This window comes from Diospyros lotus, chromosome 5 (genome assembly GCF_014633365.1).
Source record: "Diospyros lotus cultivar Yz01 chromosome 5, ASM1463336v1, whole genome shotgun sequence".
Lineage (NCBI taxonomy): Eukaryota > Viridiplantae > Streptophyta > Magnoliopsida > Ericales > Ebenaceae > Diospyros > Diospyros lotus.
The window spans coordinates 33,052,230-33,079,863 of record NC_068342.1 but is presented as its reverse complement, the minus strand read 5'-3'; the positions used below and the strand labels follow the sequence as shown (position 1 = coordinate 33,079,863).

Sequence of the window (27,634 nt, the reverse complement as noted above, 5' to 3'; positions counted from 1 at the left end):
TCATGAGAGAACAAAGCACATTGATGTGTGATATCATTTTATTTGAGATATTATTGCTCATGGTGAAGTTACTGTAAGAAAAATCAGCACTCATGATAATCATGCAGATATGTTGACCAAGTTCTTGCCTATTATAAAGTTTAAACATTGCATGGATTCGGTTGGTATTCGTCAAGGAGATTAATTCTCCGTGATTTTTGTTGGAAGAAAGAATTTTGGATAATTTCGTTTGTGAATTTAGAGTTAGTGTGGAAATTTGTGATAATTATTACTTAAAATCTATATTTATATGTGATTGAGTTTCCTAATTCGACCGTGACTATAAGTTGAATTTGATTATGATTATAATGTTGTCAAATTTGATTTTATGTGAGATTTATTTAATCTGGAGAAATATTCTCATGCATCATCTTATGATCAAGATATAATTTCTTGTATTCATCCATAAATTATTTTAGGTCTATAAATAGATGCTCGGGTCACATGAAATCAAACACAGAGTGTGTGTGTGCAGATATATCACTTTTGTATTACCAATATTTAGTTAGTGATATTTTGTTCTTTCTGTCTTCCTAATTTAGATTTTTCACGTTAAATTTTGTGCTCGTGTGTGATTAATTGCTTTGATTGTAATTTGTATTTGATCCAATTTTATAACAATAACATATTTGTTAAACATTGCTTCCACCTTTACAAGGGACAAAAGTACAAAATAATTTGAATGACAAAAACTCTTCCGTCTCTCTTCAAACTTTTTCTTTGCTCTAATCTTTTGTGCTGCCAATGCATCTTCATTTTGCTAGCAAATTGCAGCTTGAGGTACCCATTCAAGCCAAGGAAAGCTAACTCATAGCTTAATTAATTAGACCCTATATATGTGACAACATACATATAATAATATTATGTATTGAGTTATGGTAAGATACAATGGAGAGCTGGATCCAGATGAGGAGATGACGAGATGTTAAGGCAGGCAAAACAGGACATCTGAATGCCAGTTCATGAGTTGCCGGCAAATGTTCCTCGGCACGTCCAACTTCCATTCCTTTTCCCTTGATCAGTTAGAAACACATATCCAATGTGGTTGTGGCGGGCACTGACCGCCGTTCCTGGTTGCTGCCAGTTCTATCCCTACCCACTTCTCTGCCCTCTTCGTCGCCTCCTGATGAGCCCTCAAGTCCTGGGACTCGAGCCTTTCGACACACTGGCTGTACAGATTCGGCTCCATTTCTTCCACCATCGCCCTCACATTCTCTGTCAATTGCTTCACACTTTTGCTCCAGTGCCATTTCAGGTTCTTCTCCATGCCCGCAACCAGCACTGGAAACACGTCTCCCATCGCCTGCGAAGCCATCTTCACGAACTGTTCGTTGTTCCATACATACAGAGCACGCTCCGCCACCTAATTAAATTCAAGCAATTCATCTGTCTTCACCAGGGTAGCGGAGATGAAAAACTCGAAAATGCTTTCTGTAACTAAACGGATAATTAAGTTTTACCTGTGAGTTCCAACTGTTGAAGCATTTGGTGATTTGGGTACACAAAGGCAGAGCCAGCTTTCTGTACTGCTCAGGATCCATATTTTCTACTAATTCTTCTAATTCCCCAATCAGAACAACTTCCTTTTGGCAATTGGTGACAGGCCAATATCTCAGAACCCCTCTCACAGTAAGCCCACTCAGGTCAGGTTCTTTCTGCATAAACTGGGTAACACAGTAAGTTAACTGCCTGTGATAAGCCTGCATTCCCTTGGGCTTGTGCAAAGGAATCAGAACTCTCGTCAGGAACAGCTTGTGTTCTTCTTTCAGCGGCACAGTGAAGCCATTAATGATGGTTCCCCAGATCTCTAGAAGCTCGCCAATGCCACAATGCTTGTCCGTTTCGAATATGTACTGCAAGAACACGTCGCTCATGGCTTTTCTCATGAACGATCGGTGGAAAGTGAATTTTGAGTAGATTCTGTGGAACACGTTCTTCAGGCTTTCGCGTTCTCTGGGATCCTCGGATTGGAAAAGCGTGATAAGATTGATGAGGAAAGAATGATCGATGTGATATTTTAGTACCTTGGCGTCCATGGCGGTGACAACCCGAAGAAGTATGTCATATATGATCTGAAGGTGTGGCCATGAAGCAGCTGGAGTTGCGGTGAGGTCCTCATCATCTGGTAGGACACAGAGAATGGGGGTGGTCGGAGGGAGTGGACGAAAGAGGTTGGAAGAGAGCATGGTGAAGAAGGGAGGTAGAATCTGAGTGTGGAGCGGCTTTGGGGAAATTTTGATGATGGAGAGAAGCTGGATGAGTTTGAGGCGCTTGAGATCTTGCTGGGAAGAGGACTCGGAAGGGTCGGTGAAGGTGTACGTGAAGGTGCAGGAAGATATGAGGGAAAGAATCTCTTCGTCTTCACATTCAAAAGCAGCAGGGGATCTCTTGCCTGTGTTGTTAGAGAAATGGTGTCCGGAATCTAGTTCAAAGAGATGCTGCAGGGTGGTGGAATTCCTCTTTGGAGAGGCTTTTGGGGTGGTTCTTTGAGCACCCATTGTCCCCTTCTCTTCTTTCTCCAATTTCCCTTGGATAGCACGGGAGACACTCCCTCCTTTTTTATGTTCTGTGGGGAGAGAGACGAGGATATGGGGGAAGAGGGGGAGAAATGGGCTTGATGGTTGGTACTTATGGTGTAGTGTTTGGAGGACATGGCCAAAACACAGCGGGGTTCCATATGGAATAAATGTTGTAAAGTCCAATGAATGGAGCATTGATTTCTCCACCAATGTTTTTGTAATAAAACTACGCATTGAGGTTCATCGGTTCCTACTTTTCACTGAAGCTTGAAGCTGATTTTTTGTAGCCTTCGAGGCCGTCCATGGATTAGGTGTCATAGGGGGAATTGGTTTGGAAGTTAAAAGCAGAGGTTGGACGGTTGAGACTTTGGTATGGTGTACAGGGCTGTGGTTTCTAAGTTATATGTCTTTCCCCTTCACCAGGTTTCAAATCTAACATCCTAATTCAAATCGAGCCCTAGATTTATATTTTTCCTTTGCTTGGTCCGACAGTAATATGTCCGACCAAATGCATTAAATTTGTGGCATTTCATAAACCCCCACAAACTAAACAAGTCATACTAAGCAACCATAATAAAAAAAAAAAAAAAAGAATGCAGTTACATACAGCAACTCATCCCAAATAGTCAACACCTAGTCCTGGTTTTTAGTCTTGTTGTTTTAGGCCTTTGGCCTCCATTCCATTTGCAACGAAAACAAGTTAAAATAAAATCACAGCTTCCTTCCTTTGTGTTTTCACAAGATATAACGTCACAAGGAACAAACACAGAGAAGAAACATATACACGACTGGGTCGGGCAACTGGGTTCAGCCGGGTCCCAAAAATGAGAAATGAGGGAATAGCCAAGCCACGTGTTTTACTGGATAATACATTGTTGACCAGACAGTTCAGGAACAACCACCCACCTAATAAGCAAACCCAGCCAACCAGCAGATTAGATAACATAGGGCAGGAACAGAATCACCTCAAGGCAGTGCAGTGCAGTGCAGCTTCTTCAGGAACCACTACTGCTCCTCAGGGGGTGGCTTTACGTATAAGCAAAGCCAGAAGATAGCAGAGGGCAGAATCAACCGAGGCCAGTGCAACTATAAGAAGCGCCACAAGAACCAGAGTAAGAGAAGCTGTTTTCAGCTGCACACACATAGAAAATAAGGGAATATCAACTACCTCAACATAGAAAATGACAAAACAACTATCAGCCGAACCAGCCCCTGCCACCCACCAAGAGCAAGAGTTTAGACCTCCGGTTCTAACAAATGGATCAGAATGACAATGGCAACACACATATATCCTAAACTGATAGTCATCTTATTTCTATAAGATGCACTTCAAACAATTTACAAGTAATCAAAGCTAAGTCATTCAACAGCAAGGTCCCTCTCCCTCAAAGGATAAATAAGTAAAATAGCCAGTCAACTTTGAAATTCCAGTGAAAAACTGAACCACTTTTGACAGTTTACCGTACACAAATTAATGAATAGCTCACATATAATCTTGTTTCTTATTTTATTTTCTTGTATAAGCACACATCAGCGTAACATTTTCATCTCACCTATGCCCCTAGTTTGAATATGTTGGCACTTCACTGCCCAACATTTTGAACCATGTGCGAAAGATGATTTTATATATATATATATATATAGCCATCTGATTTAAAAAATGCAAAAAAAAAAATGCCTTGTTCAACCCAAAATCTCCTTGTGAGAAAGCATCAATAAAGCCAGAGAGACTAGAAAAACATGCATGTCAAAAACAGACTGCTAAAAATGGTTATCTGCATGATGCATGTGATGGTAGTGAGAATCCCGAAGCAACTATAACCAGCAAAGACCATTCTTCTACATTTTCAACTCATCAGCTGTTAAGAGTTTCCATTCATAAGGATATAAAGCTTTTCTATCCAGATCTTATAGGACAAATACGTTGAATGAGATGTTGAAAATAGAGGTAGAATTCTAAAAACCAACCGTGCTCTGGAAACCAGGCCACTCTATGTACTTCAGTTGGCTAGGCTGCTCAAGCAGGAAGACAAATAAAGATTTCAATGCCCTGAAAATAGATATATCATAATCACTTCATAAAAACTTCTTCCCATATCAATGTTAACATGTGTACAGGGTTCACATTGACTTTCACCAAACAGGAGTTATTTTGAAGAGAATTCACCATCCTTCAATTCCACTCTAGACAACAATTGTAAATTTGTAAGCACATACCAAAAAGCTTCCTTTATCAAAGTTAACCAAAATGGCTCCTCAAGGAAGTCATTGCCAGAACTCAAGTTATGATGATTTCTTCCTGCACAGGTGACATATCTGGTGCAGGTACACAATGCAAGGGAATAATGATTCTTTGCTCTAGGAATCTGTTGATTATTCACAAATATATCTTCAAAATCAGCTTATGTGCCTACTAATAACAATTAAAATTAGAAACAACAAAGCAAAAGAACTGATGACTTACCCTTTTAGACACCAGTGGGATGGCATTGGAATCTCTAGGTGTGCTTCTATTACATTCCCGAATCTGGAATGGTAGTTTTGGATGGGCTAAGCCTGCCAATAAAAAGAACATACATAATTAAGTGCCAGAAATTAAAAGATGGGTAATGCTAACCAGTGCCCTTAGGTTAAGCAATGGGTAATGGTTAAACAACAATAAATGCACTTTATGCTCAGACAATGTGCATTTATTGCACCTTGTTTTTAGTTTTTAAACAATTCTAATGGTTGATTAAATGGCTCAAAACACGATACATTTATCATTGTTGTGAAAGTGCCTCAGAAGATGCAACGTGTGCTAACCAAACTGCAATGTGTGATGTGAGCTAAAGTAGCAAGTGGGGCATTATATGACCGAGTCTTCAGGATACTAGTAGAAGACGTTTTGAAATTTTGTTATTTAAAGTATTTAAGGCTTAATATTAGGAAGTTGCTAGTCATGCCTTGATATTAGGGATTTACTTGCTTTTTTGTTAAAAACTCTTTCTCTATATAAAAAACCGTGCAATGAATAAGAAGGTGGATTAACAAAGAAAAATATTTCTCCTATGTTTTTGTTTTGTCTTAGCTCTCATATCAATAAGCAACAGATTGGTATCAGAGCACCATTCTTGAGGGATCTGTGAGTTGAGCAAGTCCACGCACACAAACCAAAACACAGTTTCTCTTCCGTCAACCTCAATGGAAACTGAAACAACCATCTCACATGTTATACCACCAATTTTTTATGGTGACAATTATCAAGCCTGGGCCATAAGAATGACAGTTCATCTTGAAGCTTTGGATCTCAGGGAGGCTGTGGAGGAAGACTATAACATTCCTCCATTGCCTGCAAATCCTACGATTGCTCAGCTGAAAACCCACAAAGAAAGGAAGACAAGGAATTCCAAAGCTAAAGCCTGCCTACTTTTTGCTATGTCAAGCACAATATTCACAAGAATCATGAATCTGGAGTCTGCAAAGGACATTTGGGACTACCTTAAAGCTGAATATCAGGGGAATGAAAGAACCAAGAACATGCAAGTGCTCAACTTGATCAGAGAGTTTGAAATGCAGAAGATGAAGGAGATAGAAACCATCAAAGACTACTCTGACAGGTTGCTGAGCATAGTAAACAAGGTGAGATTGCTTGGTAAGGACCTTTCTTGATGAACGAATTGTGCAAAAAATTCTTGTAACTGTACCTGAAAAATATGAGTCTAAAATTTCTTCATTAGAAGAGTCAAAAGATTTATCAAGTATTTCCTTGAGAGAATTAGTGAGTGCATTGCAGGCGCAGGAGCAAAGAAGAATGATGAGACAAGAGGAATCTGTGCAGGGTGCTTTTCAACCAAAGGCACTAAATTCAGGAGGAGCAAAGACAAGAGGAACAACAAGAAGAAGAACAACAAGAAAACTGAAAATAACAACAAAAACAAGGAGGAAACATATCCACCCTGCCCACACTGTAAAAAAACTAATCACCCGCAAAGGAAGTGTTGGTGGAGACCTGATGTCAAATGCAGGAAATGTGGTCAGATTTGGCACATGGAGAGAATCTGCAAGTCACAACAAAATGAAGACAAAGCAGATGCTACAGAGGCTATAAAGGAGCAGCTGTTTGTTGCAACTTGTTTTGTGACAAGCAACAACTCCAGTGACTTTTGGCTAATTGATAGTGGATGCACACACGACATGACGAATGACCAGGAGCTCTTCAAAGAGCTTGACAAAACTGTTATTTCCAAAGTAAAAATTGGAAATGGTGAATACATCTCAGTCAAGGGCAAAGGAACTGTGGCTATAGAAAGCCTATCAAGTTTGAAGTATATTACTGATGTTTTATAAGTGCCTGAAATTGACCAAAATCTGCTTAGTGTTGGACAGTTGATTGAGAAGGGTTTCAAAGTTATATTTGAAGACAAATGGTGCATGATCAAACATGAAAAATGAAGAAATATATTTAAGGTGAAAATGAGGGCAAAAAGTTTTGCTTTGAATTTATTGGAGGAGGAGCAAATAGCTTTTCCAAGCAGTGCAAGCAATGTGGAATTGTGGCACAAAAGGCTCGGGCATTTCCATCATGCCGGACTCTTGTATATGCAAAAACACAATCTGGTGAAAGGTGTGCCAATGTTGGAAGACAAATTATCTGATTGTGTGGCTTGTCAGTATGGCAAGCAAGTCAGAATTCCCTTCCCTCAAACTGCATGGAGAGCAACAAGAAAGCTGCAACTTGTATACACAGATGTTGGAGGACCTCAAAAAATGGCTTCTTTAAATGGTAGTAAGTACTATATTGCATTTATTGATGATTATACCAAATTCTGTTGGATATATTTTCTCAAATTCAAGTCTGAGGTTACTGATGTATTTTGGAAATATAAAACATGGGTGGAGAATCAAAGTGGTTGCAAGATGCAGATAATACGATCAGACAATGGGAAAGAATACACTTGTGATAGTTTCAAAAAATTATGTGAAGATGTCAGTATTGAACACCAGCTCACAGCACCGTATACTCCACAGCAGAACGGTGTAAGTGAAAGAAAAAATAGAAATATTATGGAAATGACCAGGTGTATGCTACATGAAAGGAGCTTCCAAAGAAATTGTGGGCAGAAGCTGCAAATACTGCAGTCTTTTTGCTAAATAGGCTGCCAACCAGAGTTCTACAAAAAAGAACTCCATTTGAAGCTTGGTTTGGCTATAAACCAGACTTGCAACATCTAAGAACTTTTGGTTGCCTTTGTTTTTCTTATGTGCCACAGGTGAAAAGAGACAAACTTGATAAGAAGGCAGAACCAGGAGTTTTTATTGGATACAGCAGCACATCCAAGGCTTACAGAATTTTCCAACCTCAAAATGGAAAAATTCTTGTAAGTAGAGATGTTAAGTTCATGGAAGATAGACAATGGAATTGGGAAGAGTCAATAAAGAAGCAACAGTCAGAGATTTGGCAGCAGCCAGAAATTTGGCAAAACACTGATGATAACATACATGATGAACCAGTCAGAGGTACAAGGTCTTTATCTGATGTTTATGAAAGATGCAATGTTGCTATTTTTGAACCTGCAGAGTTTAAAGAGGCAGAGAAGGATGGAAAATGGATTGAAACTATGAAAGAGGAGCTGAAAATGATTGAAAAGAATGACACCTGGGTGTTGGTAAACAGACCTCAACACAAAAAGCCCATAGGAGTCAAATGGGTTTATAGAACCAAACTTAATGCAGATGGTTCTGTAAACAAATACAAAGCCAAATTAGTGGTGAAGGGATATGCTCAAGTGTTTGGAGTAGATTTTTCAGAGACTTTTGCTCCAGTAGCATGCCTTGATACAATTAGAATGTTGCTTGCCCTAACTGCACATAAGGGGTGGAAGGTTTACCAACTAGATGTAAAATCTGTTTTTTTAAATGATTATCTGCAGGAGGAGATATTTGCAGAGCAGCCTGAGGGTTTTCAAGTCAAGGGACAAGAAGAGAAGGTCTACTTGTTAAAGAAGGCTTTGTATGGTTTTAAACAGGCTCCTAGGGCCTGGTACAGCAGGATCGATGAACATCTTCACAGTCTTGCCTTTGTTAAAAGTCCAAGTGAAGCCACATTATATGTAAAAAGAACAGATGCTAATTTAATTACAGTTTCTGTTTATGTTGATGACCTGTTTGTAACAGGAAGTGATGAGAAGCTAATAAAGGAGTTTAAAGCTTAAATGCTTCAAGAATTTGAGATGACAGACCTTGGCTTGATGTCCTACGTTCTGGGAATGGAGGTGAAGAAAAATCATGATGGAGTCTTCATATGCCAAAAGAAGTATGCAAGGGAAATACTCAAGAAATTTCACATGGAAGACTGCAAAAGCACAAGTACTCCAATGAACCAGAAGGTGAAATTTAGCAAGCATGATGGAGCAGATAAAGTTGATGAAGGTCAGTATAGAAGCCTAATTGGGTGTTTGATGTATCTTACTGCAACTAGACCAGAAATTATGTTCGCAGTAAGCCTACTCTCAAGATTCATGCATTGTGCCAGTGAAATGCACCTTCAAGCTGCCAAACAGATTGAGAGAAATGTTAAGGGAATGACAAATTATGGTATCAAATATTCTCACTTTCAGAATTTTAATCTTCATGGTTATTTTGATAGTGATTGGGCAGGTTCTGTTGATGACATGAGAAGCACAACAGGTTATTGTTTCAGCTTTGGATCAGGAATGTTTTCATGGTGTTCAAAGAAGCAAGATGTGGTGGCTCAAAGCACAGCCGAGGCTGAATATGTGGCAGCTACTTCTGCTGTGAATTAAGCAATTTGGATCAGAAAGCTACTTGCAGATTTACATATGGAGCAAAATGAGCCAACACAAATTCTTGTAGACAACCAAGCTGCAATTTCAATTTCAAATAATCTTATTTTTCATGGCAGGACTAAGCATTTTAAGATCAAGCTGTATTTTTTAAGAGAAGTACAGAAAGAAGGTGAAATCAGTCTACTTTATTGCAGAACCGGTGATCAAATTGCTGATGTATTAACTAAAGCTCTATCAAAAGCTAGATTTGAAGCTTTGAGAAACAAACTAGGTGTCTGCAGCTATTAAGGCAAGGAGGAGTGTTGTGAAAGTGCCTCAGAAGCTGCAACATGTGCTGACCAAACTGCAATGTGTGATGTGAGCTAAAGTAGCAAGTGGGGCACTGTATGACCTAGTCTTCAGGATATTAGTAGAAGCTGTTTTGAAATTTTGTTATTTAAAATATTTAAGGCTTAATATTAGGAAGTTGTTAGTCATGCCTTGATATTAGGGAATTACTTGCTTTTTTGTTAAACTCTATCTCTATATAAAAAACCGTGCAATGGATAAGAAGGTGGATTAACAAAGAAAAATATTTCTCCTCTGTTTTTGTTTTCTCTTAGCTCTCATATCAATAAGCAGCAATCATCAATCAATAAAATTATTTAGGTGTTAAAAATAAGGTGCAATAAATGCACCTTGTCTAAAAACAAGATGCATTTATTGCTGCTTAAAACATAATCAAAGATAAATTGGATTACCCTGAAAACATAATCAAAGATAAATTGAATTGGTAGAACCTGAATAACATGCCGTCAGCCCAGAAATGGTTCCCATCTTAATTCAAGGTTCATTCAAGATCTATCACACACACACACAAAAAGAGGCAGGTTAATTTTCATGCATAAAAGAAAGAAGAAAGCAAAAGGATAAAGAAGAAGAACTCAGCAAAAATAGAAAAAAGATAAAGAAGAAAAGATTTTCTGACCACATTCTTGGCACTTATTAGAAGCACAGTATAACATTAGGAGACACTTTCACACAACCTTTGATGAAAGAGAAAACCCTATTATGACACTAAAGAAGATCACAAACAATAACTAAAGGAAAGATAAGGAACAAACAGAAGCAAATGGACCCTTTAACAAAGGTTTCCATTCTGGTTATTTGTCTGGCGGCATGTGTTTATTTTTTGTTTTTATTTAAAAAAAAAAAAACTGTTACGACCCAGGGTTTGACTAGGATTTAGGAAGTAAATTGGTAAGAATTAGAGGAAGAAAAAGCAGAAAAGGACGGAAAGAAGAGAACAGAAAGAATGGTGGGAGAAGAGAGAAAACCAAGGGGAAGCTAGGAGAATGGAGAGAGGGAAAATGGAATTCAATTGTTATTCAAATCATGCCTTTCTCTAACTATGCCAGCCTCTTTACAGGCTTACAATTGAAAGAACTAACAGAAAATACAACCAACTAACTACTATAACAGCCTTACTAACTATTTATACAAGAGTTAGTTATTCTCGCATAACCTCTAGACTTCTACAATTAGGTCTACAACTTATACACCATGGATTTCCCCCCAATTACAATCATATCCTCAAGGTCATGACAATCCCCACCCCTTCAAATAATTCTTGTCCCCAAGAATTGACAACTGTTAACTTGTTCTTCATCCAATACCGACCTTAACAATTTGATTTCTTCTTCGTCTTTTCTTATGCTTATCTCGTATCCTTTTCTTTTGCCTTTTCACATCTTTTTCTCCAATATCACATCTCCCAAACCAGATGGCAGTAACCTCCTCTTCCACAATATCAAAACTCCCTAACCAAATGGCTGCAACCTGTTCTTCCTTCATCATCTGAATCTGGTCCACACCAGGTGAAATGACAGCAATATTGTCATACAGCTCGGGATCAAAATACCTCAAAACGGCAAGGTTAGTTTCTTCGGCTACAATTGCCTTAACCGGTGACTCCTCAATAGCAATAGTACTATTACTTGCTGCAACACCAAATCCAACCTTTGAAGCTCCTTCCTCATCTTCAGTAGGGACCTCCTCAAGTGGAGAGACTTTTACTTGCTGATTGTTGGAGTACACCACAGGCTCACTTTCAGCAAATTTTTTCTCAAGTGGAACCTCAATGTCTTCTTTAACAATTGCCTTCCCTTTCTTGTCATTCTGAATTGGCTGATCCAATTTAGGTTTTTCCTCATTCTTTGCAGCTACCATTCCCATTTTTAGGACCTCATCAGCCTCATACTTCTCATCAGCTGCATGTACATCATCTTCCTTTTCCACTGCTACTTTATCAGCTTCTTGCACTACCTGATTAACAGTCTTAGAAGCTCCATTAATAACATAGGTTTTGGTCCTTTCTCCAAACCGATTACACAAGTCGATCACAAACTGTGACCAGCTCAATTCCACCCTATCGTAGCTCCAATTCTTAAACCAAGCATCTGTAACACCATCTAAATAAACTGCAACTATGTGCACTTTCTCCCTTTCAACTACTCGGTATTGGTAGAACACCCTCTCGCACCTCCTAATCCACCATTTAGGTCTATCTCTTTCAAACGCCGGAATCGCCATCTGTGGTACTAGGGATGTGGAAGGGCTTCTTCCAACTCTTCTGACCACATCTCCCTCCTCTACCTCCAACCTCTCCCCTGCTTCCATAGCATCATTAGGCCCTTGCCGAGCTCTGCTCAAGGCAACATGCAACTGCTGGTTGATTTGCTGGCTTAATCCAGCAATTTCCTCCCGGAGTCTGCTAAAGGCTCGATCCAAATGGGCCGCACACTCTGATCGATACCTACTTGCCTCCACTTGGAGCTTCTTGACACCAATTACTAGATTGTCTGTCTTGGTTTCCAATCGTTTCATTCCCATCCCCTCTGCCATGGCCGATTACCAGGTTGCCCAATCAGATTCACCTCACCGAAGTGGCAACCACCGCAGCGCACCTAGATCTGAATCGCAACGCCTCAAATCTAAGTCCTATCGCCTGAATAGCTTGGCCTTGCTTGCTGCCAAAACTCACCACACCAGCCCGCCACCTGCCTCTAATTTCCGATCGAAATGAATTGCTTGGTGATAAACCCAGCCCTCGCCTTCAACTAGGAACCTCTTACGATTGGGACAAGAGAGGCCGGAAGTCACGGAGTTGCTCTGTTGCAGTCCTTTGAGGAATCAACTTGAATAGCACTTCTCACACTACTTGTTGCAATCATTTCTTGTATTCTCCATCCAATTCCGAGCCTCAACCACATGCAGCAAGTTTGCCGAAATCAAATTGATTCAAGGATCACCTCCGTCTCACCCATTCACCGACCGCTGCTTAGGATTTCCCTGAATTCTTGAATCGACCACTATCTCCGGAATTCCCGGAATTTGCTGCTCTTGATTTGCCTCCTAATTCCGCTCAATATCCCGTTGGAATTCTTTCGGCCTACGTTGTCTTCACTCCTGGACCGAAATTGCTTAGCTTAGCTTCGCTTTTCAAATCCGAACTTACTTTGCTCAACTACACCTTCCAATCCGTGTTCAATTCTGCCTTGCAATAGTCGCTGGGTTGGAGTGCCTAGCCCGCTCAATTTTGGTTCATCTCTTCTACCTTCGAGTCGACTTCCTTCTCGTTGGATTCGGTGCCTTCTTCTCTCACCCGATCACCGTCCAAGGCCTGGAGAACCACTAGCTTTGCTGCAATCTTCTTGGAGTCACTATCGCCACCCAATCACCGTCCACCGACTTGCTTTTGAAGCCTTTTCGCTGTGTAACTCCTCCTTACCTGATTTGACTTCGTCACTAAGAGCAATAGCCTATGGCCGCATGCCTATCATGATCCTCCTGTTCTGCGTCCGATTCACAGCGGATTCGAGATTGCTCGGACTCGATCGCAATCGCTGTAGCCTCAGATCGCTCCAATCTGCTTCTCTCTGATGCCTTAGTCTACTTCAATCGTGCCTTCCTTCTCGCCCTGGTCACCTGCAACGACCAGATCTGGGACGCAATCAAGGACACTTGAGTTTATCGCCGATTCCAGATTGCGGCTAGGATTAGGATCGGATGCCTAGATCTCCTTGCTGAGAAGCGTCGCCTTCAACATTTAAGTCCAATCACTGTCAGAACTATCTTGGCCAATGTCGCCTTCAATACCGAGCCGATGTTTGCTTCGCACAACTTCGCCTCTCAATTCTGATTCAATTCCAAGCCAAATTGTACTTACCTAAAGCAACGAAAATCGCCTGGCTCGTCGGAATTAAATGCCTGAATCGCCCTAGCTAACTACCAAGAACTTCCTAATCACCACCTTTCAAGAATCGAATCTGAATTCAACTATTAAAATCTCCATAATCACAGCCGAGGAATGATTGTCTTTGATACCAAATGTTACGACCCTAGGGTTTGGCTAGGATTTAGGAAGTAAATTGGTAAGAATTAGAGGAAGAAAGAGCAGAAAATGAGGGAAAGAAGAGAACAGAAAGAATGGTGGGAGAAGAGAGAAAACCGAGGGGAAGCTAGGAGAATGAAGAGAGGGAAAATGGAATTCAATTGTTATTCAAATCATGCCTTTTTCTAACTATGCCAGCCTCTTTATACGCTTACAATTGAAAGAAATAACAGAAAATACAACCAACTAACTACTATAATAGCCTTACTAACTATTTATACAAGAGTTAGTTATTCTCGCATAACCTCTAGACTTCTACAATTAGGTCTACAACTTATACATCATGGATTTCCCCCCAATTACAATCATATCCTCAAGGTCATGACAAAAACGAGGGCCGCTGCATCGGCGCCCGGATGTAGTGATAAATGAGCAAGGGTTCCCGCATTTGCCTGGACGGATGTGGGTAAAGAAGCTAGTCCAAAATCAAAATCAAAATCAAAACCAAAACCAAAATCAAAACCAAAACCAAAATCAAAATCAAAAACAAAATCAAATTCAAAGTCAAGGCCAAAAACAAAATCATAGATTAAGGATTGGGTCATGGAACATAGGAACATTAGCAGGCAAAGCTATGGAAGTGGTGGATGTGATGATTAGGAGAAAAATTAATATTATGTGCCTTCAAGAGACGAGATCGGCAGGGAAAAAAGCAAAAACTTTATCAGAAGCTGGATATAAAATATGGTACACAGGAACTGATCGAGCGAAAAATGGAGTGGGGATTATTATGGATAAAAGCTTAATAGATGAGGTAGTGGATGTAAAGAGAATAGGGGATAGGATTATTACGGTGAAGATTAGTCTAGGAAAAATGACTATGAATATTTTTAGAACATATGCACCACAAACGGGGTTAGGTGATGAGATAAAAGCAAAATTCTGGGAGGACCTAGAGGGACTCATACAAATGATACCAAGATGAGAGAAAGTGATTATAGGAGGTGACTTAAATGGGCACGTGGGTAGAGACGGAAACGGATATAGAGAGGTACACGGAGGGTATGGATTCGGGGAAATTAATAATGAGGGTAAATCTATCCTAGATTTTGCTATGGCATATGGGCTCATTATAACCAATACTAGGTTCAAAAAATGGGACGAACACTTAATCACATATAAAAATATCACCTCAAGCACCCAAATAGATTACTCCCTCATGAGACAAGAAGATCGGTTATGTTGTAGGAATTGTAAGGTGATACCGGGAGAGTGTTTGACTACTCAACATAGACTTCTAGTACTTGACATCCAAGTAAGAAATTGGAAGAGAAAAAATCACATAAAACAAAATCCAAGAATCAGGTGGTGGAATTTAAAATGGGAGAAACAACTAATCTTCAAAGAAAAATTAAGGGGTAGAAGGGAATGGAATGGAGAAAGACAGACAAACTAAATGTGGAAAGAAATAGCTAATGCTCTGAGAAACACGGCAAAGGTAGTCCTTGGAGAGACAAATGGTAGAGCCCCTAACCTTAAGGAGTCTTGGTGATGGAATGAAGAGGTACAATTGAAAATTAAAAATAAGAAAACTTACTATAAGGTGGTATATCAATGCAACAATGAAGAAAATCAAAAAAATTATAAAGAAGCAAAAAAGGCAGCAAAAAGAGCTGTTAGTGAAGCAAGATCAAAAGCATATGAGAATCTATATAAACGACTTGATACAAAAGATGGAGAAAGAGATATATATAAATTAGCTAAAGCAAGAGAGAAAAACACGGGATTTAAATCAAGTGAAATGCATAAAAGATGACAATCAAAATGTTTTAGTAAATGAGGGAGCGATTAAGGAGAGATGGAAGGAGTATTTCACAAAATTATTCAATGATGGTGGTGACACAAGAGTTAGGTTAGGACATCTTAGTAACTTCGAAGGGAATGTGAGCTACACATTTTATCGACGCATAAGTTCAAATGAAATAAGGCAAGCATTAAAAAAGATGAAAAATCATAAGGCAGTGGGACCAGATAATATACCAATAGAAGCATGGAAATGCATGGGAGAAGAGGGCATCTCCTGGCTAACGCAACTATTTAACGCCATTCTTAAATCAAAAAAGATGCCAGATGAGTGGAGGAAGAGTACTTTGGTTCCTATATACAAGAACAAATGAGATGTTCAAAACTGTGAAAATTATAGAGGAATTAAGTTAATGAGTCATACTATGAAACTCTGGGAGAGAGTAATAGAGCAGAGGCTCAGAAAAGAAACAAAGGTGTCAGAAAATCAATTTGGTTTCATGACTGGTAGGTCAACAATGGAAGCTATATATTTACTGAGGCGTCTAATGGAAAGGTATCGAGATCATCAGAAGGACCTACATATGGTGTTTATAGATCTAGAAAAGGCCTATGATAGGGTCCATAGAGAAGTATTATGGAGGATTTTAGAAAAGAAATGAGTCAAAATAGCCTATATACAAGCCCTTAAGGACATGTATCATGGTGTAGAGACAAGGGTCAGAACATGCGGAGGGGATACTGAACCATTTACAACTACAATAGGACTGCATCAAGGTTCTGCACTAAGTCCATACTTATTTGCCCAAGTAATGGATGAACTCACTAAAGATATTCAGACAGATGTGCCATGGTATATGCTATTTGCAGACGACATAATGTTGGTGGATGAAACAAAAGAAGGAGTGAACACTAAGCTTGAGTTGTGGAGAAACAATTTAGAATCTAAGGGATTTAAATTAAGTAGAAAGAAAACAGAATATATGGAATGCAAATTTAGTAAAAATGCAAAAGTGGATGATGTTATAATAAAATTAGAAGACCAAATCTTACAAAGAAAAGACCATTTTCGATATTTGGGATCAGTAATTCAAAAAGATGGAGAAATCCACGAGGATGTCACACATAGAATTAAGGCAGGTTGGCTAAAATAAAGAAATGCATCGGGGGTGTTATCTGATGGTAAAATCCCATTAAAATTGAAAGGAAAATTTTATAGGACAACTATAAGACCAGTCCTGCTATATGGCTCAGAATGTTGGGCAGTCAAATACCAGCATGAGCAAAAGACGAGTGTAGCGGAGATGAGGATGTTAAGATGGATGTGCGGACATACAAGAAAGGATAAAATTAGAAATGAAGTTATTCGTAATAAGGTAGGAGTAGTGCCAATCGAGGAGAAGATGAGAGAGACTAGACTAAGATGGTTTGGTCATGTGAGAAGGAGACTAAGAGACGCTCATGTGATGAGAGTTGATGAAATAGAACAATTAGTCACAAAAAGAGGTAGAGGTAGACCCAAGAAGACTTTGGGAGAGACATTAAAATTTGATATGAAATATATGGATCTAAATGAGGATATGACAAAAGACAGAAATACATGGAAGTCTAGAATTCATGTAACCGACCCCACATAGTGGAATAAAGGCTGGATATGTTGTTGTTGTTGTTGTTTCGTCCTTCCCTCTGTTGTTGGAGTTGCCAAAGTTTGGTGAGACCCGCCAGAGGTATCACCAGAGTTTTGTAACTTGCCAGACCAGGAGGTCATTGGACTCCGAGAACATCCGGCAATAGGGAGGATTGGAAATGGGTAGAAAATCAAAACAAAATGAAAAATGTGAAAACACATTTTTTTGTTTTCAAAATTGTAAAAGAAAACAAGAAATCCAATTCTATTTTTTACTTTTATTTTCAAATAAATGAAAAAAAAAAACAAAAGTTGAAAAAGAAAAGGTTATGAAATGAGCACTAACATAATCAAGATTATTAATTTATTCAATCATCAAGAAACAATAATAAAAAGGTTTCCCTAGAGGGAATCTTCCTATGGCGGGTGACTATTTGATCATTTCATGTATTGCCACTAGGCTGCAAATTTAATAAGACAACATTGTATATTTAGTTTTATTCAAATGACTTGCTATTTATCTGAGTGGTTGAGGAATAGATTTCCATGTTTCTAAAGTAAATTCAACAATGGTTCACAAGTTATCAATTGTAATGACAGCCTACACATTGAACTGTGTAAAAAGATCAGAAATGGTATTAAGCACATAGCCAAGCCAAAATGTGGATAACAAGGCATTACCTATCTAGCAAAAGAAATTTCCCATATGTTACTACAACCACAATCACTAGACTTAATCCTATCTAGAATTCAAGATTAAAGATTTAATGATTTTTATGCTAGTTGTCAGCTAATTGAGCTTGGGAGTGGCTTTGACATTGAATATTTTCTCATCTTGAACTATAGCTATAACAGAGTCCTCAGATATATAAAAGGCAAGGCCAACCTTCTCTTAAATGAGCTAAAAAAAAAAGAAAATGATTTCCCAGAAATTCTCCAAAATCTATCCAGCTTTGAATCAATATAATAAATGGCACAAAAGTATGCATAAATATGTCCAACCTTAACCTTCCGCCTTTTTTTTTATTTTTTTTTCTACGTAAGATCACAAGCTAAACCTTCTTTTAGCAACCAAAATCAAAGGCGCCTCAGATGGTAGTCACGGTTAAACCTTAATTGACGTCTGCCCTCTTCATTTCCAAATCAAGTTTGAAGCCTAATCAGTCATTCAATTCAACAAAACAAAATGAAAAGCAAAAACCCCAAAAAGCCCAATCCAATGGAGAAAAACATATACAGATTTTTACACCAATTACATATAGTGAATTTTTAGTAACAGAGCGAATAAGAGCAGTGTGGAGACCGAACCTGGTTAATGAAGCAGAGAACTGACGAAGAAGCAAATATTTGAAAACTGGGGTTGCTTAGCCGTGGAAATGTTTGGAAAAGGCGATCAAATGTTGATACAAAAATATATAAATATAGATATATATTTTCCATCTAGAAAGTAGAACATATGTTCAAAATGCTTGTTTCCCAACATACAGAAAATTTAGCAACATACTGTTGATTGTAGCAGTGATCATTTGCCTTTCCTTGGACAAATTACAGATCTAAACTCCAAGTCCCCATTTCAATTTTAGGCTCCGAAAATCCTGATTTTAACAGTTCATAAGCTTATCTATCCATGAGAGCATAAACGGCTGTGAGGCTCAGCCTACCATACGTAAAGCTAAAGCGCAAAATAACCCCAAACGAAGACCACCCTCCACTGTTAGTGGCGTTCACCATTTTACACTTTCCCTATGTGAGAAGTGGGAATCAATGGAAAACGGAACCCCCCACAAAAAATAAATAAATAAATGGTAGAGATGGTGCACTCATAACAACAGAGTTTTACCTGTTTTTTTTTTAGGTTGCGAGAGCTGGTGGAGCGGTTGCAAGAACTTCCACTCGCAGCCGTCCGCCGGGAATCGGCCACCGACGACGATGAAGGGGGAAATGTTGACGAATAGGACGGGGTGGGGTTGGGTTGGGAGACGGAGATGAACAATAAAAAAAATTAAAATCTCTTTCAGTCGTAGAAAACAATTTTTCTCACTTTAATATTCTATTGAATTATTTAATCTGTAATTAGAAAATAAAAATTTAATTTTTTAACCTTTTATTAAAAATTGGAAAACATCAAAGAAGATGTTTTCTAAATATTTTGAAAATAAATAATATGACTTTTAAAATATAAAAGTTAAAATATGTTCAATTATAAAATTAGAGTTAAAAATTAAAAAATATTTTCTAAAATTTAACGGGTCTTAAATTTTCCGTTTTCATGTTAAAGATTCAACTATTTAATAAAAAATTAAAGTTATAACTTTAAAAAATATTTTCTACAACCAAATATGTCCTTAGGTTTTTAATTTTTATTTTTAAATTTAAATAAATTACACGAGTCAATGGCTCTTCAAATTCAACTTTGCCTTCATTACATATATTATTTTTTTATATTTTGAAAGTGATGATGACTTTCTTTCTATTTAAAAAAGGGATAACATAACATGATAGTTTTATCATTTCTTTCATTCTTTATTTTTTAAATTTTAGAAAAAAAATAATGATGGTCGTTAATAGCTAAATATTAATGATTGTTGGGGTTCCATTGCAAGAGAGAAAAAGAACGACCATTGGTGGGTTCGTTAGACCTAGCCTCACACGAGAAGGGAAGAAGAGACTATTAATATGGATGTTGAAGAAAGAAATATTAGACATAATTGTTGTCTAAAAAAAGTCTACGCACTTTTTTTTTTCTTTTGTCTTCTCAAATTGTGATAGGGTTTTTTCTTATTCGGTATTCACAATAGAGAAAAAAATATAAACAAGAAAAAGAGAAAGAAATGAATTCCAAATCATAATTGAATTTCCCATCTAGTTTGGCCATCACAATAAAGAAAGAAAGAACGGAATGATAAGAAGATGTTATTTTTTATAGTGGTCAAATTGTTTGTTTTCGAATGAGTCCCACTAGAAAAACTAGTGAATTTAGGCAACTACATAAAAGATGAGAGAAAGGGGTGATATGAGGGTATTTTCAAAATTTAGAAAAATCTAAATGGAATAAGTTAAAGGCAATGGAAACTGCAATAAGATTTGCATTATAAGGGTAATTGTTATAATTTTTAAAATCTCAAGGGTATTTTTTGCTACCAAATGTATTTTACCCAAAATTTTTGTATTGTTATTTTCTAATTTTTTTTTTTTTTTTACTTTTTTTAAAGGTAGATTGCTCTTACATCTCTAATAGCATATATTGGCCCAAGCGATAAGATTACATATATTGGCCCAAGCGATAAGATAACTCAAAAAAGGAGTGAATTGAGTTTTTGAAAATTTTTACTTTTCTCGTAAATAGGAATGTAATTTATGTGTGTGGTGAATAAAATAGGAACCAATAATATTAAGCACAAACAACTAAAAATTCAAGTTTTAACTATTACACAACTTAGCTTAATTAAATGAAGTATATACAATATAAACACAAATAAATATGTTTATCAATTCAATCCAATATAAGCAATATAAAGCAAGTGTTTGAATTTAAAGAGTAAGACAAGAGGGAAGCAAACTAAAAGATTTATAAGTGGTTTGGTTCCTCCTTAAATCTACATCCACTCCTCGAGCTTCACTTTAGATTCCAATCCACTAGCTTGAATCTTCTTCAAAGGTAAAAACCAAACCTTTACAATGATCATTTTATAGGTTCGAGATCACAACTCAATTTTTTTTTTTTTTTTGAATAAAGAATCACAACCTTCAACTGTCTAGTTTTTCTCACTATAAACTCGGAAAACCAATAACTAATGCCTATATACCTTAAGCTCTTCACTCAATATAATGATAGAGTTTTAGGTCACAAGATTTTACAACCTTTTTCTTACCACAAACCGTCTCTCGGATATGTAAACAATTGAAGTAAAGAATAATGTATAATGAGAAAGAACACTCCCTTTTGAGTAGATTTACAAATGAAGCTCTAAAATTGATAATGGAGACACTTGAAACTTACATGATTGACTTCTCAATAAATTCTTGCATCTCTTCCAGATAACTAGCCTTTGGGATCCCTTTTAAGAGTAGTTAAGAGTTTGTTGAAATCGGTCCACTATCTTTCTAAGGCAGTTGATAATTTTTTCTCTGTCTATTAAACTTTACCTATATTTTGAAATATACCAATTTCAAATGTTGTTCAATCTTTGACTTATTTTGAAAAGGACACTTTCATTTGTTTCTAAAAAAACATATTCAAAATCGTTTTCAAGTATTATTTAAAATAATTTAAGTTCAAGACTTTCATAAACACTTATTAAAGTATTATGTTGAAACATTCATAATCAAAATATTATCAAAATCAAACCAACAGCGTAAACATTTTGTCCAAACACCCTAGGCGATTTGTTTTTGGATATAAAAGTTTTTACACGTTATTTTATTGCTAACAATAGTGATGTTAATTAAAAATTAATTAAGCTCAAATTAATCCCAAAAAAAATTGATCTATTAAAAAAATGATAAATTTCATGTACTATCCGTAAAATTTGCCTAAATTGCATTGACTATTCTTGTGTTATTAAAAATAATATCAATCTTCCTTTAGAATAGTTATTGTAGATTATATATCCATTGTTGTTAAATAACGATGACCGTTAATTTTATTAAAACCCCCTAAAATGTTTCTATAATTAAAAATAAAAAAAAACATATTAATGAACACCTATGTAATTATAAAATACAAATAAATAATATTAACGGTAGCCAATAGCCAGCCACCACTATGGCATTGTCATTGATGGGTTTAAAACCCATCAGAAATGGAGAGAAAAGATACAATAGTCAATCGCCAATCGCTAATGTGATGGATAAGAGAAAACAAAGAAAAAGATAGTTAATAATAGGGAACTTGAGTTATTTCTCTCAATCAAATCAAAAAAATTTGGGTTTCGATTTGATCGAGAGGAATCCAACCCTAAAAATATCGATTTCAATTAAGGGAAGCTCAACACATATTTCTAAGTTTGATCAAGAGAAACCCAAAAAATTTAAGTTCCCTCAATCAATTTTTTAACTTCTTCTAAGAGAAAGAGAGGGACATAGAATGGCCATGGCTATTCTCTACCTTTGCGCCCCCCCCCCCCCCCCCCCCCCCCCGGGGCCGTTTCCCTATATGGTGACATTGTTACTGTCATCTTCCATGGCTTCCTTAATTCAATGGTTGCTAAAGGATATGTAAAGGAAACGGATTGCTTTCCCATAAGGGTTCATGGAAATCAAAATCAAACCCCTCTGCATATCATAGAGGAACTAATAGGCTTTCCCTAAAGAAAATGGAGGAAATAGTGGTTTAATGCTTAGAGAGCTCACCAAGAAAAGAAATAGAAAGGGAGAGGAACGAGAAATAGGAGATAGGAGATCTAAGAAAAATATATATATATATGATAATTTAAATTAGATTTGTTTTGTTTATCGCGTTAAATTTGTTCAATGTGAACGTGCAAGAGCGGGTTGTTTGGAGAAGGGGAGGGGAGAGCGGGCTCATGCCTCCTCTTATTTTGAGTGCATCGAACAAACGTTATATTGTCTGACGTGAGCAATATAATATTTTTGTAATTTAAATATAAAAATAAAATAATTTATTTATTTAATTGTTAATCACAAGTGATGTAATTCACATTTTTTAAAATATATGTTTAATCATAGAATTTAAACAAACCTTAAAAGATGGTTTTACTCTGAAGAGAAATGTTTTTCTGTACGTGTTGGACTCCACCTCTCTTAATTTTATCTGTATTAAATAAATATTATATTATTTATGTCGAACAATGTAAGAGTCACTTTAAAATAACTTCCTGTGAGATAAAGCCCGGAATTTACTCAAAATAAAAGAAAACAATCAATAGGCCGAACCATTTGCCGGCTATAAAGTGCTTCATTGTGTTGGGTTCCGTAATCAAGGGATGTACGCGGTTGCCATGGCCGAGATCTATGGAGAATAAGGATGGCAGTGATCAAAGAAGCCAAAGTCGGCGAAATTATAGAGAAAGGGAGAGAGAGAGAGAGAGAGAGAGAGATGATGATGATCGGGAGATTGGAGGTGCAGAGAGGCGCCGGTGACGGGATCCATCACCTGCGGTGACAAGTGGCTGCAGGGTCTCTTCGAATGGTGGTGGTGGTGACCAAGGCTTCTCCTGAACACCGGAACTAGCTAGCAGCGATGGCGAAGGGGCGACTATGGTAGATCCAAGAGATGGAATCACTGGCGGTGATAATAATAATAATAATAATAATTAATTATTAATTAAGGCCATTTACCAGAAAAGTGTTTTAAACGTATGCTTCCATAATTAGATCAGGCATTCCATATTTTTTTCTTTTTTTTACTGTTTTGAATGGTTGGAACCAAAGAGAGGAAGAGAAGTAAACTCTTCTTTCTTAGTATTAATCATTTCTCTGAACTAAACAAATTTCCTTCCTTCCTTCCTTCCTTTGCAGCAGCTCCAGTTCTTACCGAAATCTTGGTTGTAAATTCGGTTAATCTCTTCGAGATTCAACAGCTTCGCCGTCCAAATCACAGGGAGAGATCACCACCGCTTGCTGCAACACACAAATAAATCTTTCAACCTCCGATTCTAAATTCGATCCTGTTCTCATATGGAAACGACAAGGAGGACAGTTCAAGCCAGTGAAGATAATCATGATTTTGATTCCACATCCCAGGGTCAGAGTTTCCTCATAGCCAGGGCCATTAATCACGCCAGCCCGCCATTCCAAATCGCCGCCGACGTAGAGATGGTGGACTTGCAATCCATTGGCTACACGAGCCTCAAGGACATCTTGCCGGCGGAATCGAAGCCGCCGGGCGCTGCGTCGCCGTTGATCAAGGATCCGCTGGTGCAGCACGCCGCGTGCGCGTACCTCCAGCCGAAGACGATGGCGGCGCGTGAGGACGACGGCAGGAGTTCCGCGCCCATGTGCTCTGAGTTGTTTGGATGCTTCCCCGGAGTCGTCTGGACGACGATCAAGCGGCTCTTCTCGGAGAGTGAGAACGGCGGTGATGTTCATCAGGTCGACTGAACAGGCTTTCTTAAGCTTAGTTTTGACCGGTAGATACACTTTGTACAGACAAATTTTCTAAATTTTTTTTCTTCTATTTAAATGAAAAAAAAATAGCATGACAGCCAAATAAAGCACCTCTTTTTGCTATTTTTTAAAATGAGTAAAATAAAATTTTATTAAGATAATATTTGAATATTTTTTAAATTAAAATATAAAATGATTAAAATAAAATTAAAAAATATTTTAAAATTTGTATCATCCTATTTGTTAAATTTTTTAAAATGTACTGAAAAGATATATGCATCAATTTTTCTTATCTATAAGGTTCAAAATATATTTATCTTAAAAAGGAGAAGAAGCATATCTAGAAAATACCAGATAAGAAGTCATGTGACACTTTTTTCAAGTGCCACCAGATACATTTAATAAATACATTAAAAATAATAAAAATTTAAAATATTTTCTATATCTCACATTTTCTTATCTATATCTTAATTAACAAATACTATATTAATGAGAATAAGAACATATTAGTAATATTCAAATTCGTTCAAAAAGATACTTATTATGAGTTAATTGAAAAGGTATCATTTTCAAGTAAAGTTGGCATGAAATAGATGAACATTGTTGATTCAATTATCTTTGTATTTGAATAATTGCTTCCATTACTTTTCATGCTTTTTGTATCTCATATTTCTTTTGATCTTTCTTGCTGGCTATGTTGTACGGAAACGGAAACGAGAAACGTTTCTGATAGGAAACGGAAACGTGGAAACAGACGTTTTTCTAAAAAAATAGACATAAATAGGGTCCAAAACAGGAATAGGAAACGTTTCCGAAACGTTTTCGAAACGGGGAAATAGCACCTATGAGGTGTTTCCGTGCAACATAGCTTGCTGGTTCATTAGGGTAAGAAGGAACATGTGGACTTTCTTGGGGTCTTAGAAACCATGATGACTTCTTGATGATATAATTTGATTTTGATCATGCGGCTATGGTGGAATAACGATGAACTGTGGAGGGATAATTACTATGCCGAATGTGGTTTTTTTGGATCACAATTGAGTTGAAGGGGGAGGGATTCTCATTGAACCATAGAGGGAAGTGCATCATGCTATGCACTCACTACTTCTAAGACTCTACTGGAGCAAAGGGCATCACAGGACTCGTACAAACTCTTTCTTTCCCTCCTTCCCTTTCTCTTTCACCCTCTCCAACAATCTCTTGTAGAACCCTAGGACCCAAGCACTTACCACTCAAGCTAAAAGTTATAGCTGTTAACTGAGGTAGCCACTTAATCCTATAAGCACTAAGGGCAGCATTATCACCAACGCACGAGCCCTGTGGACCAACTCTGGGTTAATTTTCGGGTGGCCACAAACCTGCCAGCATCCACAAGGGACTACGAATATTAAACTCAACAATCCCCCCTCTATAGAATTGCGCTTATGCAGACTTGAACCCATGACCTGCTCTGATACCAGTAGAACCCCAGGACCCAAGCACTTACCACTCAAACTAAAAGCTATAGTTGTTAACCAAGGCAACCACTTAATCCTATAAGCGTTATGGGTGGCGGCATCACCAGCGTACAAGCCCCACGAACCAAGTCTGAGTCAATTTTTGGGTGGCCACAAACCTACCGAGATCCACCAGGGACTGCTAATATTAAACCCAAAATCTCCCTCTTGTTTCTTTCAATCCAACAGCTTCTTTAAAGAAGCTCCACTGTATAAGTAACTAGAAGCTTCTTTCCAGAAGCAGTGTTTCTTTTTTTGCACGAATTTTACCACCCACTTTCAACAATATAAATACAAGAAGATGAGTAGTGCATGTGAGGATTGAAAATAAAGAAAAAAAAATGAAAAGTGAGAATTAGAAAGTGAAAGTGTGTGTGTGTGGTGAGTTTCTAATACACTATGAGGTGTTTTTATATTAATAAAATTTAGTCTTATACAAATCTTGTTTTTCTAAAGTCCAATAGTTTGGAATTTGAGCTAGGTTGGTCAGGTACCAAGATGAAGGTCTTGGGAGCTAAGGTGTTGTTAGAGATTCAAAATTACCGATTCAAGAATCGGTGTGAAGAGTCTATAAGAATAAACTCTGTTCATGAACAAATTTGGGAGTGTGAAGCTTGTTGTTTGGGACCAAACTTACTTGGTACGTGAAGATTGACTAAGTCATGATGTTAGATTATATTAGTGCCCCTGGTGTAATACCTCAAGAGCCCAAAGAATGGTAGTATATATCGAGGATAAGTAAAGAAGAAAATAATACCAGCTGGATACATTTTGGACTGAATATAGGAAAAGAACTCTCGGGTTAAGCGTACTTGAGCTAGGGAAGCTTAAGATGGGTGACCCCTAGGAAGTTCACATAGGCCCATCAAAGTAAGTTGTTGTGGTCCTTCTTATCGCTCCATATGGGATGTTACAGGTGGTATCAAAGCCGACCCTTGGTGAAGGCGATTCAATGAGGGCGAAGAGTGGCGCCGAGGCTCGAGGGCCTGTACAAGGAGTGACTTTTGGCAGGCTTCTAGGATGGTAGCTCCCAAAGAGGAGAAGATCTGGGACTACTTGTAAAGTTGCATGACGAGGACGTCACGTGCTTAAGGGAGGAGAATATAATATCTCAAGAGCCCAGAGAAGGGTAGTATATATCGAGGACAAGTAAGAAAGGAAATAACACCAGTTAGATACCTTTTGGGTTGAATGTAAGCAAATAATTCTCGGGTTAAGCATGTTTGAGCTGGGGAAGCTTAAAAATGGGTGACCCCTTGGAAATTCGCATAGGCCCATCAGGATAAGTTATTCTGGTCATTCCTATCGTTTGATATGGGATGTTACACCTGGTAACATGGATAAGCTCAACGAGTACAAGTATCGAGATTGGCAGACATGTATTAAGTCTTACCTTAAAGGTCAAGACTTATGGAATATCGTCAATAGGGAAGACACCTCACCACCAACAGAGAATACGCATGCGATTAAGAAATGGAACATAAAGGCTAGGAAAGCCTTGTACGTGATTCAAACTACAATAGGAAAAGCTTGCTTTAACATATTGAAGATGCGGAGGCACCTAAAGAAGCATGGGACCCACTTGTTGCCTTTTTTTTCCAAGAAAAATGATGCTCGCCTCTAGCTCTTTAAAGGAGAGCTAATGAACACAATATACGTAGTCTATTAGCGAATATTTTTAGAAAGTTCAAAATTTGTGCCATGAAGTAGAACAATTAGATCCTAAAGCTAAAATTAATGAAGATAGAATAAGAAGAGTTATTTGCAATGGTTTAAAAACTAAGTATAAGGGGTTTATGATGGCAATACAAAGCTAGCTAGTTCAACCTTTTATAAAAGAATTAGAGAATATATTAGCAAGCTAAGAAGCTATCCTAAAGTAAATGGAAAAGGTTTCTCTTATAGATGATAAGGCACCATTC

The 27,634-nt window shown here is 37.6% G+C and overlaps 3 protein-coding genes across 11 annotated transcripts; 2 read left to right on the top strand and 1 right to left on the bottom strand.

Moving 5' to 3' along the window:
• Nucleotides 1–672: 672 nt before the first annotated feature.
• On the bottom strand, nucleotides 673–19,153 carry LOC127801453 (serine/threonine protein phosphatase 2A 57 kDa regulatory subunit B' kappa isoform-like). Of its 5 annotated transcripts, none has more exons than XM_052336633.1 (9): nucleotides 18,989–19,153; nucleotides 18,457–18,743; nucleotides 10,126–10,186; nucleotides 5,023–5,114; nucleotides 4,776–4,924; nucleotides 4,527–4,608; nucleotides 3,727–3,770; nucleotides 1,500–3,644; nucleotides 673–1,402 (listed from the first exon to the last, which is right to left on the bottom strand). In XM_052336633.1, the coding sequence occupies exons 8-9, from the start codon at nucleotides 2,790–2,792 to the stop codon at nucleotides 1,058–1,060; spliced, it is 1,638 nt and encodes a 545-aa protein (XP_052192593.1). In that variant the 5' UTR covers nucleotides 2,793–3,644; nucleotides 3,727–3,770; nucleotides 4,527–4,608; nucleotides 4,776–4,924; nucleotides 5,023–5,114; nucleotides 10,126–10,186; nucleotides 18,457–18,743; nucleotides 18,989–19,153; the 3' UTR covers nucleotides 673–1,057. The 5 variants fall into 5 exon arrangements, with proteins under 5 accessions (XP_052192593.1, XP_052192591.1, XP_052192590.1 ...); XM_052336631.1 differs by lacking the exon at nucleotides 3,727–3,770 and having other exon boundaries at nucleotides 1,500–3,690; nucleotides 18,457–18,511; nucleotides 18,653–18,743; XM_052336630.1 differs by lacking the exon at nucleotides 3,727–3,770 and having other exon boundaries at nucleotides 1,500–3,690.
• On the top strand, nucleotides 8,753–9,343 carry LOC127802222 (uncharacterized mitochondrial protein AtMg00810-like). Its single transcript, XM_052337934.1, has one exon. It carries the CDS (start codon nucleotides 8,753–8,755, stop codon nucleotides 9,341–9,343), a length of 591 nt encoding a protein of 196 aa, XP_052193894.1.
• A 3,860-nt stretch (nucleotides 19,154–23,013) lies between the features above and the next one.
• On the top strand, nucleotides 23,014–24,339 carry LOC127802306 (uncharacterized). 5 transcript variants are annotated; one of them, XM_052338034.1, is made up of 2 exons: nucleotides 23,014–23,370; nucleotides 23,632–24,339. In XM_052338034.1, exon 2 carries the CDS (start codon nucleotides 23,788–23,790, stop codon nucleotides 24,208–24,210), a length of 423 nt encoding a protein of 140 aa, XP_052193994.1. In that variant the 5' UTR covers nucleotides 23,014–23,370; nucleotides 23,632–23,787; the 3' UTR covers nucleotides 24,211–24,339. The 5 variants fall into 5 exon arrangements, with proteins under 5 accessions (XP_052193994.1, XP_052193992.1, XP_052193993.1 ...); XM_052338032.1 differs by having other exon boundaries at nucleotides 23,629–24,339; XM_052338033.1 differs by having other exon boundaries at nucleotides 23,014–23,398.
• Nucleotides 24,340–27,634: the final 3,295 nt, after the last annotated feature.